Source organism: Corvus kubaryi, unplaced genomic scaffold, assembly GCF_017639235.1.
Source record: "Corvus kubaryi isolate FWS band 111438036 unplaced genomic scaffold, C.kubaryi_AGA036_p1.0 119, whole genome shotgun sequence".
NCBI lineage: Eukaryota > Metazoa > Chordata > Aves > Passeriformes > Corvidae > Corvus > Corvus kubaryi.
Genome location: NW_024580655.1, coordinates 1 through 16,574, shown reverse-complemented (window position 1 = coordinate 16,574; position 16,574 = coordinate 1). Strand labels below are relative to the sequence as shown.

Here is a 16,574-nt window from a genome sequence, read left to right as displayed (position 1 = left end):
CCCCCCCAAATTTTTGCCCCCCAGGACTGTTCCAACACCTGGTGCCAGGAGCTGAGCTGCCGCTTGGGGAGGCTGGAGCGCGGCGGGGGAGTCTCTGTCCAGCTCCTCCGCACTCTCCATGACAGCTTCTTCAGTGGAGTGAGTAAAGCAGGGGCACGCAGGGGATTAGGGAGTCCCCCTGCTCCAAGGAGGATCCCGGGTGGGGGACGAGGCTCAGACCCCCCCACCTTTTCCCATATCCAGGTGAAATTCCAGAGTGTGAGGATTGTCAGCAGTGTCTGGCTAGGGGTTGCGGGGGGCGTGTTGGTGCTGGAGAAGGGGGCGCAGCGCAGGGAGGTAGGACGCCCCCAATTCCCCATTTTCCCCCCTCCATCCTTGTTTTCCTCCCCAGATTCCCCGTTCTCCCTCAATGCCTGTTTTAACCCCCATCCCTGTTTCCCCTCTTACCCTTGGCTTTTCCTCCGAAATTCCTTCTTTCCAGCCAAGTCAGTTTTCTCCCCCAAATTCTCTGTTTCCCCCGTCCTCATTTTTCCTCCCCAAATTCCCTGTTTCCCCCCCTCTCCCCCAGTCCTCATTTTCTCCCCCAAATTCTCTGTTCCTCTTGCCAATCCCTGTGTTCCTGCAGCTGGTGCTGGAAGTGCTTCAGGGAAGGCGGGTGCCCGTGTCCCTGTGGATCCTGGGGGGCAGCGCCCTGGGGGGGCTCCTGCTCCTGGCGCTGCTCAGCCTTGGCCTCTGGAGGGTGAGGGGGTCATTATGCTGCTTTGGGTGGGGTGTGATGCCACCCGGGGGGGGGGGGGGGGGGCGGGTCGTGATATCACCTTGGGAGGGCTATGATATCACCCTGGGGGAGGGTCACAATGTCGCCTTCAGAGGGTCATGATGCCATCCCGAGGGGGAGGCGTCAATGTCCCCCCGAGGGAGGACATTTCCACTCCCCCAATCCCTTCCTCTTCTCCCCTTGCCTCCAGCTGGGATTCTTCTCCCACCGGAAGCCCTCCCGGGAGGAGGAGGACGAGGAGCACTGAGGTGGCAGCTCTGCCGCGGGAGGACATTCCGGAACCTCCTGGGACACATTCCGGGGCCATCCCGGGGCTCGGGACTCCTGGGCACGCAGAGGGATGAGGCTGGTGGCCCGAGGGTGGAGCCAGAGGGTCTGGGGGCACATGTGGAAGTGGGAAAAGTGGGAGTGAGCCGGAATGGAGCAGCTCCAGCAATAAAGCTCCGGCCTGCGGTACTGCCGTGTCCTGCATCCCCGTGCATGCAGATGATCTGGGAACAGGAATGCTTCTTTATCCAGGGAAAAACCTCCAGACTGATCCCAAATACAACACAGAAGGATGGGGGAGATCCAAATCCCAGCCCTCTCTGGCTTCAGACTTAAATCCAGGTTAAATCCAGGACCACAGGGAACGAATTCCTGATTTCCAGCACTATGTGGAAGAGGGAAGAAGTGGAAACGGGAAGTGCGTGGGTGTGACCCCCCCAGAAATCCACATCAGGGGAGCTGGACATGCTGGGTAACAGGGAAAAGCACTGGGGTAAACCCAGGATCCAGCTGGATTTTCCCAATCTCTGTGGATCTGCAGTCCTGTCCCAGCTCCGGCCCCAGGACTGGGGTGTCCCTGTATCCAGAAGGGCTTCCAGCAGAGCAGGGAGGGGGGACAGGGACAATGTGTCCCAACAGAGTGGGAGGTGTTTGGATATCCTCCCTAGGAGACAAATCCTGCAAATTGGGGTTTTCCCTCCCCAAAAGCTTTTGCCGAGCTCATTTCTGCCCCCCACCCAGGAGAACCCCAGCTCCTGCCTCCCTTTCCCAGCTCCAAGGATGACTTGGGAAGGGGAATTCCTTGAGAAAGGCCTTTATTGGACGGAAGAGCAAAGAAAATCAGGAATTAAATCCATGTGCATATGGAGCCACTGAGCCCAAGGGGTTTGGGAATGTCACTCCCCACCAGGGATGGGGGTCACAATGTCCCCCTAGGGCAGTCAGTGGATACCACGACTACTAGGATAACTCCCAGGATTCAGACCTGGATAAATGTCACAGAAATGGGAAAAAATTCTCAAAATAACCAAAGAATCAGCAAAAATAAAGAGTTTCCTTAAGTTACGGGGGGCGGTGGGGGAATTCCCAAGGGATAAGCAACGTGGTCCGTATTTCCCGCCTGGAATGACTCGTGGGGGTGGAGGGAGGTTTGGACACACCTGGGGCAGCAGGCATGTGGGAAAGGGTCAGAAAACCCTGAATCAACCCCAAAAATAGTCCAGGATGAGACAAAATCCTGCTCGGTGCATTCCTGATACCATAGCATCCCCAGAGCCTTTCCAGGGCCCCAGGGACTCCTGAGGGTCCAACCCCCCTCCGGAAGGGCTCCAGAACCTTCCTTCTTCCACCTGCCATGATTTTATAGACCCCAAGTATTCCATCCAAAATGGGGCAATAAAATCCCTCGTGGATACAATTCCAATCTCCTGGAGTGCAGGAAGATCCCACAAATCCCCTTTTTATCCCAACCTTTTTTCAGGGAAGGCTGTGAGGGACTTGGAACCCCTCTCCAGACTGAGCCCCACTGGAAAAAAACTTTTTCTGATATCAAATGAAATCAAATCACTCCCAAAATTCCCAATTTAGGACTAACAAGGCAATTCCATGGAGCGTAAGGATAAATTCCCAGGAGAAGAGCGCTTGGTGCCGTAATCCCACAGGGTGGGCCCCCTAATTCCTGCTACTTGGGGGGGTTTGTTGGAATTCTCAGACAATGTACACCTCGAGCGGGGATGCTCCGGCCTCCGGAACCCTCTGGAACGCTCCAGAACCTTCCAGAAGGGTCAGAAAGTCCATCGCTCCTGCACCGGGCTGTCGGAAGCATCAGGATTCGGCATTTGTCGGGTGGAATCTTCCCCCTTTAGGCTCTTCCTGCAGACAGGACACGTATCGTGCTGCGGGGAACACAGAGCCGTTATCCTGGGGGATTATCCCATGGGATACGTGGGTTTTCTGGGATCTTACCAGCTCCAGCCAGGGCACGATGCAGCTGCTGTGGAAGACATGATTGCAGGGGAGCTGCCGGACCTGCTCCGCCACGGCGTAATCCTCCTTGCACACCGGGCATTCCAGCCCCGTGTCTGCAGAAAACAGGGAATCGCAGGTCAGGGGGACAGGAATAAAGGCTTTGGTATTTGGGACTCATTTGCATAGGGTCTACTGGGAATGGGGTGTCCAGGGACCAAAGAGATCCCACAACAGCAACAGGAGCTCTGGGATTTACAGATCATTTGTGCCGCATCTGGAACATCCAGGGATCAAGGAATTCCTGCCAGAAACAAGCCAGGATCCATCCATCCATCCACACAAAATCCTCTGGGGATGGAGCATCCAGGGATCAATGAAATCCCACTAGGAACATGAGCGTCAGGATTTGCAGGCTAGGACACAACCCACAGAGGATGGAGCATCCAGGGAACAAAGAATTCCTGCTGGGAACATGAGCTCTGAGCTCCACCAGCTGGGATCCACCCATCCACACACAACCCCCAGGGATGTAAAGAATTCCTGGTGTTCTCTGTACATCACCATCAACCAAAAAAAAAAAAAAAAAACAAACCCAAAATCAAAGTAAGGATGTTTGGATTCCTGCCACAACTTTCTGGCCTGGAATATGGGTTGATGATCCCAATGCCAGGTGTCACCAGCCATGGGAGGTGGCTGAAATCCCACTCCCTCTCTTGCTGTTCCTCAGCTCGTGATGCTGACACAGACACCGCCAGGAGCTGAGCTCCCTCGGCGATCCCAGGGGTCCCTTCTGATTTCCATATTCCAAGATTTCATGATTCCTAGCCTGCTCGGGCTCCGTGGGCTCAGACACATGGAATTCCAGTTAGTCCTTGGCTTCCCAGAGAAGAGGAGGACAGAGTGGTGCGTAAAACCACGGGATAAAAATATCCTGCGTAGAACCGTCTGGTTTAACCATAATGGAGGGGATAGGGTTCTGGTAATGGAGCAGCTGGGAGGGGGAGGGATCCTTGGGGTGAAAAATTCACGGGATTTTCAATTGCAAAGCCAGGGTTGTTCCGAGACACTCCCAGGCCCCTGCTGGCAGTTTTCCATGACATTTCCAGAGCAGAATATGTCGAGAGCCAGTTTGAAAGGGAAGAAGGGACGAGTCGAGAGCACAAACAGGGATTTGGGATGGGAGAACCATCATGGGGGTGGGAAGAGTCAGAATGGCACATTCCAGGACTCCCCAAACACTCTGGGAAACAGTGGAGCTCCAAGATTCCTGGGAGAACCGAACACCAGAGATGGCAGCAGCAAAGCCTGGGAGCTGACAGTTTCCAGCCCAATTTCACGGGCAACAAAGTGGGAATGGGGAGCTCAGGATGTCAAATACCAAGATCCAAGTGCCATTGGAGTCACCCACCGACTTGTTCCTGTGTCACCGGCACCGTTGGGAGCGATGAGATCTTCTCCTTGTCTGCCGGCGGTGGTCCCGTGTTTTCCAGCTGTCCCAGGAGCTGTGGAGAGGGAAAAATTCCATGCTCAGGAGCAGGGATCTGGCACTGGATCTGCCCCCGGCACAGGTGCCCCTCACCTGGGTGACGATAGCGTCAAGGCCGCTCTGTCCCCACGCATAATCCCCAGGATTGGAGTGCAGCATCCCGCTCCTGCCAATGGGATGGTCCAGGAATTCCCCCCAGTCCCAAACCAGCCCCTAGGTGCTAGGTTACTGGTAGTTACTGGTGGGATCTGGGCTAATACAGGTTTTTACTCACCAGGAAAAGGGATGTTGGGAGCCAGGAACAGCTGAGTTGGCAAAAAACCCAGCAAAGATCTGCTGGATTATCCTAAAGAAGGAGGCATGGGGAGGAAAAAACACAGAAAGAACAAGTTAAGTAAGTAAATAAATGGTGGAAGAAAGGATGGGCAGGAAAACCAGGAATTCCTGCTCTACGGATGCCTGGCTGCATGGCTCATGACTGTGAAAATCCCTGGATAAAGGTCCAAAACGGAGAGAGTGCAGGAAGTAATTAGGGATGAGAGCTCATCCCAGGGTGGGAGAAGTGGGAATGCCTCGAGTTCCAATGGAAGAGTTGGTACTGGGACAGGGAAAATCAGGGAAAAACATGGAAAGAACAATCTAAATAAATAAATAAAGTGTGGCAGAAGGAATAAGCAGTAAAACAGGGAATCCTGTTCCCACGGATACAGGGCTCACAGTTGGAAATTTCCTGGATAAAGCTCCCAAAAGGGAGGGAGAGCACAAAGGAATTGGGGATGGGAGCTCCTCCCAGGATGCGAGTGCTGAGAATGCCCTGCGTTCCAGGCAGCAGGACAGGGAAAATGACTCAGAATTGTGCTAAGGGGGCTGACAGGAAGTGCCAGGATCCCATTTTCCCAGGTTTCTCCCCAAATCTCCTGTTTTCCCCGGAGAAGACACTCACCCCTCAATGGCAGGTGAGCGATCCGGGCGGGAGCTGCCACGGGATCGGTACCTCCGAGGCATCGGCAGCCGTGGGGGGCGACTGGGCCCCCAGAGCTCGGCCGGGGGGCCCCTCTCCGTGTCCCGGCTCTCCGGATCCAGGGAGCTGCTGCTCAGGAACGGCCGGAAATCCGGGAAGAACATTGTGTGGTCCAAGTGGTCCCAAAGCTGCGGAGAGCAGGAAGACGGGAGACATGATACCCACTCAGCTGCGGTGCTCATCTCAGGGGGAACGCGGAGGCAGCGAAGTCCACTTCACCGGAGCACATTCCCACAGCTGTCATGGATCCCGGGAAAAAAAGTCTGGCAAAAAGGCTTAATCGTAGCCCAAGTGGATCCAGAGCTGCTGCAACACCCCCGCCGCAAATCCCCGCTCCACGCGGATCCCAATAAATCTGGAAGCTGTGGGGTTGGTCTCTCCCTCTCTCCAAGGGCTGGAATTTGAGGCGGAATAATACTGGACACTCCCAAATCCATGGGATCACTCAGGGGCCTTACAGGCATGGGGAGGACATAGATGTGAAAGGATGGAAGGATGGTATCTGTATCCCTGGGGTGTCCCCAGGAACATCTCAAGGTGTCACCCAATCCTGTGCCCCTCATACTGCTGTTTTGTGGGAACTGCCCACGTGGGTAATGCCATTCCCTGCCCCTGCAGCAGATCCTGTGCTGCTAAATCCAACTTGCTCCCTGATTTACCCAATTCCTCTCCCGCAGCCTCTCTGAGGGTAAGCAGGGGGTGATCCATGGATCTCCTTGCTACACCACTCCAGGGGTGCAGGAAAACCCCCAGAAATTCAGAGCCAGAGCCCGGAGACCCTGCAGAGACCCTCTCCCACAAATCCATTTGGATTAAGGAATAAAAACCAATGTATAAACATTCCTGTTCTCCTGCTGCTCTGATGGCAGCTTTGCCTGCAACCACACCCTGGGGAGAACTTCCAGTTATTATTCATCCCCAAATCCAGTTTAACTTACGGAGCACAAAGCTCCACGGGCGGGAAGACGGGATCAGGATCTCCCTGAAACTCGGGAATTTCTGGGATGCAAAGTGATATCCAAGCCATAATTTGGGTCAGAAGACAAATGCATCCAGATGAAGAGGGGGAGGAACCCAGCTGGATGCTCGGAGCACGGAAGCAAACAGGAAGGATCCAGACTGGAATTCCGGCTGCTTGGTGACCCCATTTCCGGCCCAGGATTGAGTGGATTTCCTACGAGTCTGGACTTTAATTGATGGATTCTGGAAAATCTGGGGGCAGGGAGAGACAGTGAATAGCTCCTCGCCTGGCTGAGCACCCCCACACAAATCCCAGGATCTGCCAGCGCTGGGGTAAGGCTCTTCCCTGAATCCTCCTTTTCCTGTCATGCCCAGCCCTGGTGGGTCCCAATGCCGATTTTCAGTCTCCCGAAAACTCTCAGGAAAAGGAGCTGCTGGGGAAGACGCCTCAAGGAAACTGGGAAAAGCAGGAAAACTCACCTCCGCAAACTGCGAGGAGGGGCTGTCGTCCAGGGCGTTGCCATCAAAAAAACTGGGAAAAAGAGGAGAGTGAGGGCAGGGCCCATTCCCAAAATCCCCCCACGCTTCCCAAATCCCCCCTTTGTTTCCTGAAATCCCCCCCAAAAAGGGCAAAAAAAACCCCCAAAAACGGGCAAAGACCAAAAATAATAAAAAGGGTTTTTTTTCCTAAATATTAAAAACGGTAAGGAAAAAAAAGGGTAAAAAAATTCCAAAAAGGGTAAAAATATCAAGAAAACCAAAAAAGGCTTTTTTTTAAAAAAAAAAAAACAAAAAAAAAAAAAACCCACCCAAAACCACAAAAAACGGGGGAAATACATCAAAAAAATAGCAAAAAAGAGCATTAAAAAAAAAAAGTATACAAAAAGAACCCCAAAAGGTGTAAAAACAAAGCAAAAAGTCCGGAAAAAAGAGAGCTAAAATAGCATTTGTCACACTAAATCTCCTTATTACTTGATCCATTGTCTCTCCACGTGCCTGGATATTGGATATCCCTGGATTCTCTGGTACCTGGAATCATCAGTGACTTCCTCAATGAAGCCGGACTCACAGCGGGGGCAGGTATATTCCTGGGAACACAGAAGTGAGCTGGGATTAGCCACAAAATATTTGGAATTCTAAAGAAAAGATCCCCCTTCAGGAAGATTCCTGATCCTAGATCCCGAGCAGCTCATAACACCAAATCCCATGAAATTTGGGCACTGGCGAGTGAAAGAGCCACTGGCAGGATCTGCAAAAGCACGGAACGAAATTCTTTTCAAGGAGAAAAATTTTCCCCATTCCCATTCCCAGAGTTTTGTCCCAGAGCTGCAGATCAGCTTCGATTTGGAGAAAACCATGGAAAAAACAAAAAGACCCCACAGATCCGCTCTCACCGATCTTCCCTCTCCAGATCCCATCTCACAGCCAGAGCTTTCCCAAATCCTACACTTTGAGCACCGATTTTTGTGGGATCTCCATCCAGAACCAATCCCCCTGGATTAGAACATTCTTTCCTTCCCCCATGCTTCCCAGATCCCTGAAAATCCTGCATCCTGTTCCACAGCACATGGAACGTTCCCCACACTTTGGGCATGGATTTTGTGGGAACTCCATCCAAATCCTGGATCAGACCATCACCAGCAGGGGGTGGGATGCTGATGCATTCCCAGAAAGCTTTGGAATATTTTTTCTGTTGGAATCCATATGGAAATTCCCAGCTTCCCACCTAGTAGCTGGAGAGAGATAAAAACGACATTTGGGAGAAATAGCTCTGGAGGGAGGAAGAAAGGAAACGGGAACAGATGGTGTGTGGGATCCTGCAGGGCCTTGGAATCAGCTCCCTGCTTTCCCGGGGATATTTAGGGATGCAGTGGATGATCCTGGAGCCTCCTGGGTGCTCACATCCTGGGATCTGCACAGGGATCTCGTTCCCTAAGCAGGACCCAGCCATGGTACAAAGAAAAACAGATTTTCCAAGGAATCCAGTGGCATCCCATGGCTCTGACCCCCCTCCAGCCTGGCGGTCTGTGATTCCCAGAAGAAAAACAAACTGGAATCCCACCAGGAGCATTTGCTTAGCACTCAGATCATTCCTGAGGCAGCTGGAACTGTGCGGCACATCCACATCCAGCCTGGACTTGATCCCAAATCCGGGCAGAAAAGTTAGATTAGGTGGCTTTCCAGGTGATCCCCACCCAAAAATGATGGAAAGATGCAAATGGAATCCCAAAGAAAGGTGTGTGGGACAAATGGGACCGTGGAGAAGTTCTCCTCGGCTCTTGCTCCATCCAGCACCTCCTCCACGGCTCTAATCCCAATTTGAATTTCCCCTTTTCCCTTGTCTCCAGTCAGGGTAACTCGGCTTCTTCACCCTAGCATTGGGTTGATACCTTGTGCAATTCCATATCCCTCCTGTCATCCCCACATTCCTCACGTGGAAAGCAAGAAAAAAAAAAAAATCTCCCTGGCACCTCCAAGGCTCCACTTCTCAATCCACAGGGATTTTCACGTGGAAAGACCCTCCTTTATACCATGTGGATGGAGAAGAGGCATAAAGTCTCCTTAGAAAGTCTCCAGATGACTTTCCAGGGGATTGGGATTCTCTGACCCAACATCTCCACCTTGGGCGTTGGGAGGTGCAGGAGAAGTTCTGCTTGGGAATGCCTCACTTTCCATGCCCTTATCCCTAATCCCCCTCAATGACCCAAACCAGGAAATTTTGGGCCAAAAAGGTGTTTTGGGTTCGGATTCTCCAAGCACAAATCCATGGGGAGCAGCACCCAGTGGGATCCCTGGGCAGAGCCACAGGGCCATGTCCCTCCACTGCCAGGAGTCTGGGGGGTTCCTGAAATGGGAACTGGAGCAAGAGCCAGCGGAGAATCCCAGGAAATGAAATCTCAGGTGCTTCCCTGGTGTTCCCCGGGGAGCAGGGCCGGAGTTTTCCTCCCAGGATAAACAAGGAAGGTGATGGAGGCACCAGGAAAACCCAGGTTTTGGGGATGGAGGGGTTGGAGCGAGAACTGGACAATGCGTCCTTCTTAAAAAGTGGGATTGGGAATGCTGGAGGAAAAAAACGGATCCTTCAGCGTGGAATGGACATGGAATAAAGAAAAATTTGGGATGCTCCCAGTTCCAAGGAATAGGAACTGAGATAACTTAGGCGCAGATGGACAACTCCCACCCTGTCGGAGGAGCAGACGCTGCAAGGGCCGCTCATGGAGCGGGATGGGAATGGGATTATCCCCTTCCATGAGGAACAGGAGCTTCCCCCAGTCCCTTTCCTGTCTGAGAACTGGGATGGGGGGTGGGGGGGTATCACCTGTTCCATATGGCAACAACTTCGGGGGCTGGAGGTCGCCCCTTCCTTCGGGGCTCAGGGAGGGATTGGGGGATCACCCCTGCCCCTATCCCCGCCCGGGGCTCACCGGCAGCTCGGGGCTCCCCGCCCCGGCCCTCCCCGCCCGGGGCTCACCGGCAGCTCGGGGCTCCCCCTCTCCGACCCTCCCTGCCCGGGGCTCACCGGCAGCTTGGGGCTGACCTCGCCCTTGCAGCTGTGGCAAAAAAACCGGTGCTGCGGCACCGCCGCCGCCGCCTCCGCCATCTTCCCCCACTGCCGCCGTTGCCGTCACTCCTCCCGGGGCAGCGAGCGCGGCCCAGAGAGGCCCCGCGCTTCCGGCGAGCTCGTCTGCTCCGCGCCTAGTCCAGACAGCGCGGGTGAGCGGATAGAGCGGCTCCGCGGGGCGGGGAGCGGCCGGCGCGCCCCCTGGTGTAAGCCTCCCACTGGGGAACCGGGTGGCGGCAGCGGAAGTGGCGCCACAGGAAGTGGCCGCAAAACGTGGCCGTTTTCAGGGCGGCGGTGGGGGCTGGGCCAGAGCTGGTGGTGAGAGCGGGGGGGAAATCTCACCTGGAGGAAAACGGGGACCCCTGTGACAGGGTTGATCCTCCCCCGGGAGGGGATACGGGACCCGTGTGACAGGGCTGATCCTCCCCCGGGAGGGGATACGGGACCCCTGTGACAGGGTCAGCATCTGTCCCCTCTCTGTCCCCCAGCTGTTCTTTCCGCCCGCTCCGTTCCTGGGATTCCGGAGCCGCCGGGATGACGCAGGCGGAGCTGCGGCTCTGCTCCCTCCTGCTCCAGGAGCACTTCGGGGAGATCGTGGAGAAAGTCGGGAACTCCCTGCTCCGGACGGGACCGCGGCCGCTGCGGCTCCTGGCGGGGGACACGGGGCTGCTCCCGGATCAGGTACGGGATGGGAGGGGTCCAGGAGGGGAGATTTGGAGGAAAACCTGGAAAAGGACAAGGAATTTTTAATAAATCAGGGAGGGATATTTTAATGGAGCAGGTGGCTTGTATTTCTCTGAAAAACTAATCTTGGAAGGAGCAGGGAAATTCTGATTCTCCATAGGGAGACTGGGATCTGGGCAGGGAGGGAACACCCAGGAAGACTGGGACGGGGCCATTACCCCCCCGTACAAGGCAGAGTCCGACCCTCCTACTCTCTCCCACAGGTGAAAAAGGCCCTTTGTGTCCTAATCCAGCACAACCTAGTGCGGTATGAGGTGCAGCCCCGGGGGTCCGTGGAATATGAGGCGCGGAGCGAGCGGATCCTGCGGATCCTGCGCTACCCCCGCTACATCTACACAGCCAAGACGCTCTACGGGGACCCGGGGGAGCTGCTGGTGGAGGAGCTTCTGCTCCACGGGCACCTTTCCATGAGCTGCGCCGTTGCCAGGGTCGCCGATCGCCTCACTGAAACCATGGAAGGTGGGAAGGAAGCTCCTCTCTCAAAAAAATGGGATCTGGGAGCGGGTTTAGTTGGTGAATGGGACCAGAGGCACCGTAGGCTGTGGTGGTGGCCATGGTGTCACCGTGTACTCCTGAGCCTCAGGAACATCCAGGATCCGGTCTCGGACAGGCTGATGGAGACCACGGAGGGTGGGAAGCTTCTTAAGAAATAGGGATTTGGGATTGGGTTAGTGAATGTGGTCCCAAAGGGTCTGTGGGGTGCTCATGGTCGTGGCAGCGAGCACGGCACGACCACATTCTCCGAAGCCTCGGGAACATCCCAAATCCATCCACCGTGTCTCTCCTCCCACCTAGATGGGAAAACCATGGATTACTCGGAAGTGTCCAGCACGTTTGTGCGCCTGGCAGATACCCACTTCATCCAGAGGTGCCTGATGGTCCCGGAAATCCCTCGGGGCGCCAAGGCGCCGCCACCCCCTGCACCTGCCCTGGCCATTGCCGAGAAGGACATGTACGTCGTGCCTCGGCTCAGCCTTGTCGGTGAGAGCCCTGGGGATCCTGGTGCTTGGGGGGCCTCAGGAAGCACTCAGCCACGTGTTGAGGCCACGGTGATGGGTTTGATGGGAAGTAGTGTCTTGGGTTGACAGGGAAAGGGAAGCGGAGACACTCGTGTGACGAGGAAGAGGAGGGGGAGCACAAGGCGAAAAGGCAGAAGCAGGAGGGAGGAACCTCAGAGGTACTGGGAATGCTGGAGTGATGGTGCCATCGGTGCTCTGGCTTGGGAATCGGGACATGGGAAGGGTGGGATCCAAATTCCCAAACGTGTTCTGGGGAAACAAGGTGGTCCCCCTTTCCTCATTTTTTGTGGCTGTTTTTCCTCATTTTTCTGGCTCCCATCCCTGAGTTTCGTGGCTCCTTTTCCTCAGTTTTCTGCCCCATTTCCCTCTGTTTTCCTGCCCCCTTTCCCCTCACTTTTTGTCCTCGGTCCCCCCAGACTCCCCCAGACGACGGCATTTACTGGCAAGTCAACCTGGAGCGCTTTCATCAGCACTTCCGTGACCAGGCTCTGGTCAGCGCCGTGGCCAGCCGCATGGACCAGGTCTGTGGTTCCCACCTCCGTTCCTAGCCTGGAACTGAGCTTTTCCCACTCTAATTCCCGGTTTTCCCAATACAGACCAGCAGCGAGGTGGTGCGGACGATGCTGCGCATGAGCGAGGTGACCACAGCCTCGGGTGCATCCCACACGCAGCCGCTCTCCTCCAATGAGGTGCGTCCTTGGAAGCCTCTGGGAAGCTGGCATCCCTCGGAATCCCTCGATGTTCTCTGTTTTTTCCACCGCAGATATTCCGATCTCTTCCTGCGGGGTACAACATTGGGAAGCAGGTGCTGGACCAGTACCTGGCGCTCCTGGCCGACGATCCGGTGAGGCTGGGGACACTGGACGCAGGGCTGGGGGGACCCCAGGGCTCTTCCAGCCTCCGTCAATTCCGTGATTCCTTGGTTGTTTCTCTATCTGTCTGAGGGTAAAGCAGGATTTGCTGAGAGTTAAGGAAGGTTTTTAACAGATACTGAAGATTTTTTAAGTTATTGAACAGGTATCAAAGACATGGAACAGATATTGAAATTATTTATCAGGTATTGTTTTACAGACACTGAAGATATTTAACAGATGCTGAGGTTATTTAAGAATACTTGAGTTATTTAGCAGATATATAACTTATTTAACAAATATCGATGATACTGGAGACATATGTAAAATATATTGTAGGTGTTAAAAGATACCAAAGTTATTTGAAAAATACTGAAAATGATTTCATTCAAAGTCAGCCTAAAATTCTGACACTGAAGGTATTTAAGAGATATTCAAGATGTTCAAAAGCCCCTGGAAGGGTCACTAAGACCCAGTCCATGTTTTTAGGCTGCTAAAGTCACAGATCTTTGTTCCCTAAAATCTTCTTACTCTTCTCACTACAGATTGTAAGGAAAAAATCTGTATTTTCCTTCCTTCGGGGGACGTCCTGAACTTTTTCCCTGTTGTCTCTCCCCACAGCTGGAGTTCGTGGGGAAGTCGGGGGACAGCGGCGGGGGCACCTACACCGTCAGTATCCTTTGGGGGGAACTTGGCGTTCCCAGGCCAGAAACATTCCCGAGCTCCCGAATTGTCCTTGACCTCAGCCCCTACAGACCTGCACAAGGCCCTGGTGTCCCTGGCCACGGCCACGCTGGAGTCCATCGTGGAGGAGAGGTGACATGGAGACCCGGAGCCTCCCGGGCTCCTCCCAGCCCCTTCCAACGTCCCTCCCTCATCCCACTCCTCCTGCACAGGTTTGGCTCCCGCTGTGCCAGGATATTCCGCCTGCTCCTGCGCAAGAAGCACCTGGAGCAGAAGCAGGTGGAGGATTTCGCCATGATCCCAGCCAAGGAAGCCAAGGACATGCTCTACAGGATGCTCTCAGAGAACCTGGTGTCCTTGCAGGTGAGGGATCTCCAGGATCCTGGAGAACTCTGTGTCCCCACAGGTGAGGGAGCTCTGGGATCCCAGAGATTCCCTGGGTGGAACAGCTGTCCAGGTGACAGGCACTTCCGGGCACTTCCAAGTGATCCCACCTGGAATCTGGGCACAGGGAACCCTTTGGGAAGGGGGAATCCTACGGGGAAGGTGACATAGGGACACCTCTGGGGGAGGGGATACCCCCACTCGGTTCCCACCACATCTGCCCCTCTGCCCTTCCACAGGAGATTCCCAAGACTCCGGACCACGCTCCGTCCCGCACCTTCTACCTGTACACGGTGAACGTGATGGCCGCTGCTCGGATGCTGCTTCACAGATGCTACAAGGTGAATCCCGAGGAATCCCGATGGCAGCGGCACGGTCCTCTGTGTGTTCCTCTGTTGGGTTTTTGGGAGCGTAGGGTCCTTCGGTGCCCCCCAATACACCTGGGCTGGGGGCTCATCTGGTTCTGTCCCTCCAGAGCTCCTTCCTGCTCCGGGGTCCAGGTCTCACAGCCCCCTCCCTTGTGGTGCCACAGGGGTGGCAGTGACAGTGCCCATGTCCTCCCATGGAGCTCCTCAGTGCTCCCCAACACACCCGTACTGGGCACTCACCCGTTTCTTCCCCAGAGCGTGGCTAACCTGATGGAGCGACGGCAGCACGAGATGCGGGAGAACAAGTGAGCGCTGTGGCTGGGGGTGGCCCATTATGGTGGGTCCAGAGCCGCCACTGCCACGTCCACATTCCCTCCTAGGAGGCTCCTAGAGAAGTCCCAGCGTGTGGAGGCCATCCTGGCCTCCATGCAGGCCACGGGCGCCGAGGCGGCGCAGCTGCACGAGGTCGAGGAGATGATCACGGGTCCCGAGCGGCAGCAGCTTGAGACCCTAAAATGCAACGTCAACAAGTGAGGGGGACGGAAACAGGGATGGAGATGGGCATTGGGGACCCCCTGTGGGGGCTGCCCATCGCTGTCTGTCCCCTAGGATCGATGCCAGTGAGAACCAGGTGGATGAGACCATCTTTGTGCTGGAGTCGTTCATCGAGAGCACCATGAAGAGGCCGTGAGGGAACAGGCCTGGAACAAGGACACGGATGCAGATAAGGACAGGGATACAGACGGGGACGTGGATGGGGACAGGCACCGGATGCCTCTGCCTACGGTGCTTGTGCTACTGAGGAGAATAAAGCAACAGCTGCTAATGCACCTGTGTGTCAACTGCGTGCGGGGACACGGGGACACACGGGACACGGATGCACAGGACATGGGGGACACAGGTCACATGGGGACACAGGCAGGACATGGGGGTCACACAGAACTGTGCTTGTGTCCCTCAGGACCGGTCCTGTCTCCTGTGATGGACCGAGGGTGACACCGTCCCCGGCGTGACCTGTCCATCCTGGCAGATTTCATCTGGGAGCAATCCTTGAATGTTTTGAATTTTGAAGGTGGAATCCAAATTTTGGCCAGGTTTAGGGTTAGCATTAGGTACGTGCCATCGCACTTAGGACGGCGGCTCTGGAAGAAACTTACAGTGCCATGCTCAAGGTAATTTGCCATAACTCACGTGACATTGCACGTACAAATATAACTTGTATATATAGATTAAGCCATTGAAGGCTTGAAAAATGTGAGACAACATTATCTATATGAAAGAAATAAAAAGAGTGCATGTTAACCACTCTGTCCTGCTCCCCGCCCCTCATTTTCTTATTCTGGCCCACCGTCCTATTCCCCGATGCTCTTTCCCTGTTGCGCTGTCCATTTATCTGTCCATCCTTACCTGCTCTTCCCTTTCATCTGTCCTCGGTGCCTCTCTCAGACTCCCTCTTCCTTTTTTATTCCGTTGCTCTGTGCCATTGTTTCTCACTGTATCTTTCTATCTTGTTCCATGCCCCTATTATTTTTAATCCCTCGCCATTGTACTGCCCATCCCATTTTATTCATTTTCATCCTCACCCCGTCCCTATTTTCCTTTGTCCTGCTCCCGCTCCCTCTTTCTTCCTCTCCTCCTGTGTGCTTCCAGGTGCAATTCCCCAAGGGGCAGCCGGTGCTACCTTCAAGCGATACGGTTTAGTGGTGGACTTGGCAGTGCTGGGTTAATAGCTGGACTTTGACGATCTCAAAGTTCTTTGCCAGCTTAAATGCTTCTATGGTTCTTTATATGCGTCCTGCTCCCTGTTTTTTTCCCCCCTCTCTCGCTGTTCCTCTCCTTTTTCTGTCTTTGTGTGTTCCATTCCTAAGCTTCTGCTTTCCCACTACACCCCCTCCAAGCTGTCCCCATCTTCCTCTTCCCTCATCGTGGGCCCTGCTGCTCATTTTTGGTGGACTGCACCTCTGTCCAGCAGCCCATTGCTCTGGGAGCTGAGCAACTATCAGCTCCCCTCCAGACTGACGAGGGCTGCTGCGGAAAAACCTGCTGTGTCCTGGGGGTTTGTCAGGCAGGACAATTTGGAGGCTCCCAGGAACCCCGTTCCCGAGGGGCCGGGGTGAGGAGAGTGGTCGAGATGAGAGCGATGGTGGGGTTGTGTGGAAGCTGAAAGAGGTGTTTGTGGTGGATGAGTGTTACGTGGTGCTGTTGTTTTGGGTTTCCTCTAACAATAAAACAAAACGTAGCAAGTTTTCCAGAAATAGAAAAATTGTTATATTGTATTGATATGTATGGGCTTGTGCTGCTCTGTATTGGTCTGTATTTGTGTTTGCTGCTGCATTTCCAGGTATTGCTCTGTATGCAAAGTGGACTTTTACCAGTGTGTATATGGATTGTAGTTGTACTTTATTTGTATACACTGTTGTTTCTGTATATTTTGCTAGAGTGTAAATACAAAAATCCATTCAATAAAGTTGAATAAACCCTA

The 16,574-nt window shown here is 54.3% G+C and overlaps 3 protein-coding genes across 9 annotated transcripts in view; 2 read left to right on the top strand and 1 right to left on the bottom strand.

Annotated features, from left to right (window-relative positions):
* Positions 1–1,249, top strand: part of ITGA10 (integrin subunit alpha 10) — a 10,314-nt gene extending 9,065 nt beyond the window's left edge. Inside the window, 4 exon segments of the mRNA XM_042022773.1 lie at positions 25–138; positions 244–336; positions 626–739; positions 969–1,249. Of these exon segments, the coding sequence (XP_041878707.1) occupies positions 25–138; positions 244–336; positions 626–739; positions 969–1,025 (378 nt within the window). The 3' untranslated portion in view covers positions 1,026–1,249.
* Positions 1,250–1,843: 594 nt separating this feature from the next.
* Positions 1,844–10,138, bottom strand: RNF115 (ring finger protein 115). Of its 5 annotated transcripts, none has more exons than XM_042023243.1 (9): positions 10,019–10,138; positions 7,453–7,568; positions 6,961–7,012; positions 5,443–5,648; positions 4,774–4,845; positions 4,593–4,665; positions 4,422–4,515; positions 3,011–3,126; positions 1,844–2,940 (listed from the first exon to the last, which is right to left on the bottom strand). In XM_042023243.1, the coding sequence occupies exons 1-9, from the start codon at positions 10,079–10,081 to the stop codon at positions 2,830–2,832; spliced, it is 903 nt and encodes a 300-aa protein (XP_041879177.1). In that variant the 5' UTR covers positions 10,082–10,138; the 3' UTR covers positions 1,844–2,829. The 5 variants fall into 5 exon arrangements, with proteins under 5 accessions (XP_041879177.1, XP_041879091.1, XP_041879267.1 ...); XM_042023157.1 differs by having other exon boundaries at positions 10,001–10,137; XM_042023333.1 differs by having other exon boundaries at positions 7,477–7,568; positions 10,001–10,136.
* A 137-nt stretch (positions 10,139–10,275) lies between these two features.
* Positions 10,276–16,574, top strand: POLR3C (RNA polymerase III subunit C). 3 transcript variants are annotated; one of them, XM_042022895.1, is made up of 15 exons: positions 10,276–10,360; positions 10,531–10,723; positions 10,990–11,245; positions 11,582–11,767; positions 11,875–11,963; positions 12,222–12,326; positions 12,402–12,494; positions 12,569–12,649; positions 13,278–13,329; positions 13,412–13,472; positions 13,553–13,703; positions 13,964–14,065; positions 14,348–14,397; positions 14,473–14,622; positions 14,702–16,574. In XM_042022895.1, the coding sequence occupies exons 2-15, from the start codon at positions 10,577–10,579 to the stop codon at positions 14,781–14,783; spliced, it is 1,605 nt and encodes a 534-aa protein (XP_041878829.1). In that variant the 5' UTR covers positions 10,276–10,360; positions 10,531–10,576; the 3' UTR covers positions 14,784–16,574. The 3 variants fall into 3 exon arrangements, with proteins under 3 accessions (XP_041878829.1, XP_041878973.1, XP_041878893.1); XM_042023039.1 differs by lacking the exons at positions 14,348–14,397; positions 14,473–14,622; positions 14,702–16,574 and adding an exon at positions 14,257–14,328; XM_042022959.1 differs by lacking the exons at positions 14,348–14,397; positions 14,473–14,622; positions 14,702–16,574 and adding an exon at positions 14,200–14,290.

What these genes read in the sequence shown, in the direction of transcription:
- RNF115 (XM_042023157.1), bottom strand. Translation starts at nt 10,081, where the DNA reads ATGGCGGAGGCGGCGGCGGCGGTGCCGCAGCACCGGTTTTTTTGCCAC. An exon ending in TCCCAACATCCCTTTTCCTG is followed by an intron (nt 4,666 to 4,773) that starts GTGAGTAAAAAC and finishes TCCCATTGGCAG; the next exon opens with GAGCGGGATGCTGCACTCCA. An exon ending in TTGACGCTATCGTCACCCAG is followed by an intron (nt 4,516 to 4,592) that starts GTGAGGGGCACC and finishes CCCTCTCCACAG; the next exon opens with CTCCTGGGACAGCTGGAAAA.
- POLR3C (XM_042022895.1), top strand. Translation starts at nt 10,577, where the DNA reads ATGACGCAGGCGGAGCTGCGGCTCTGCTCCCTCCTGCTCCAGGAGCAC. An exon ending in CCTCACTGAAACCATGGAAG is followed by an intron (nt 11,246 to 11,581) that starts GTGGGAAGGAAG and finishes CCTCCCACCTAG; the next exon opens with ATGGGAAAACCATGGATTAC. An exon ending in CTAAAATGCAACGTCAACAA is followed by an intron (nt 14,623 to 14,701) that starts GTGAGGGGGACG and finishes TCTGTCCCCTAG; the next exon opens with GATCGATGCCAGTGAGAACC.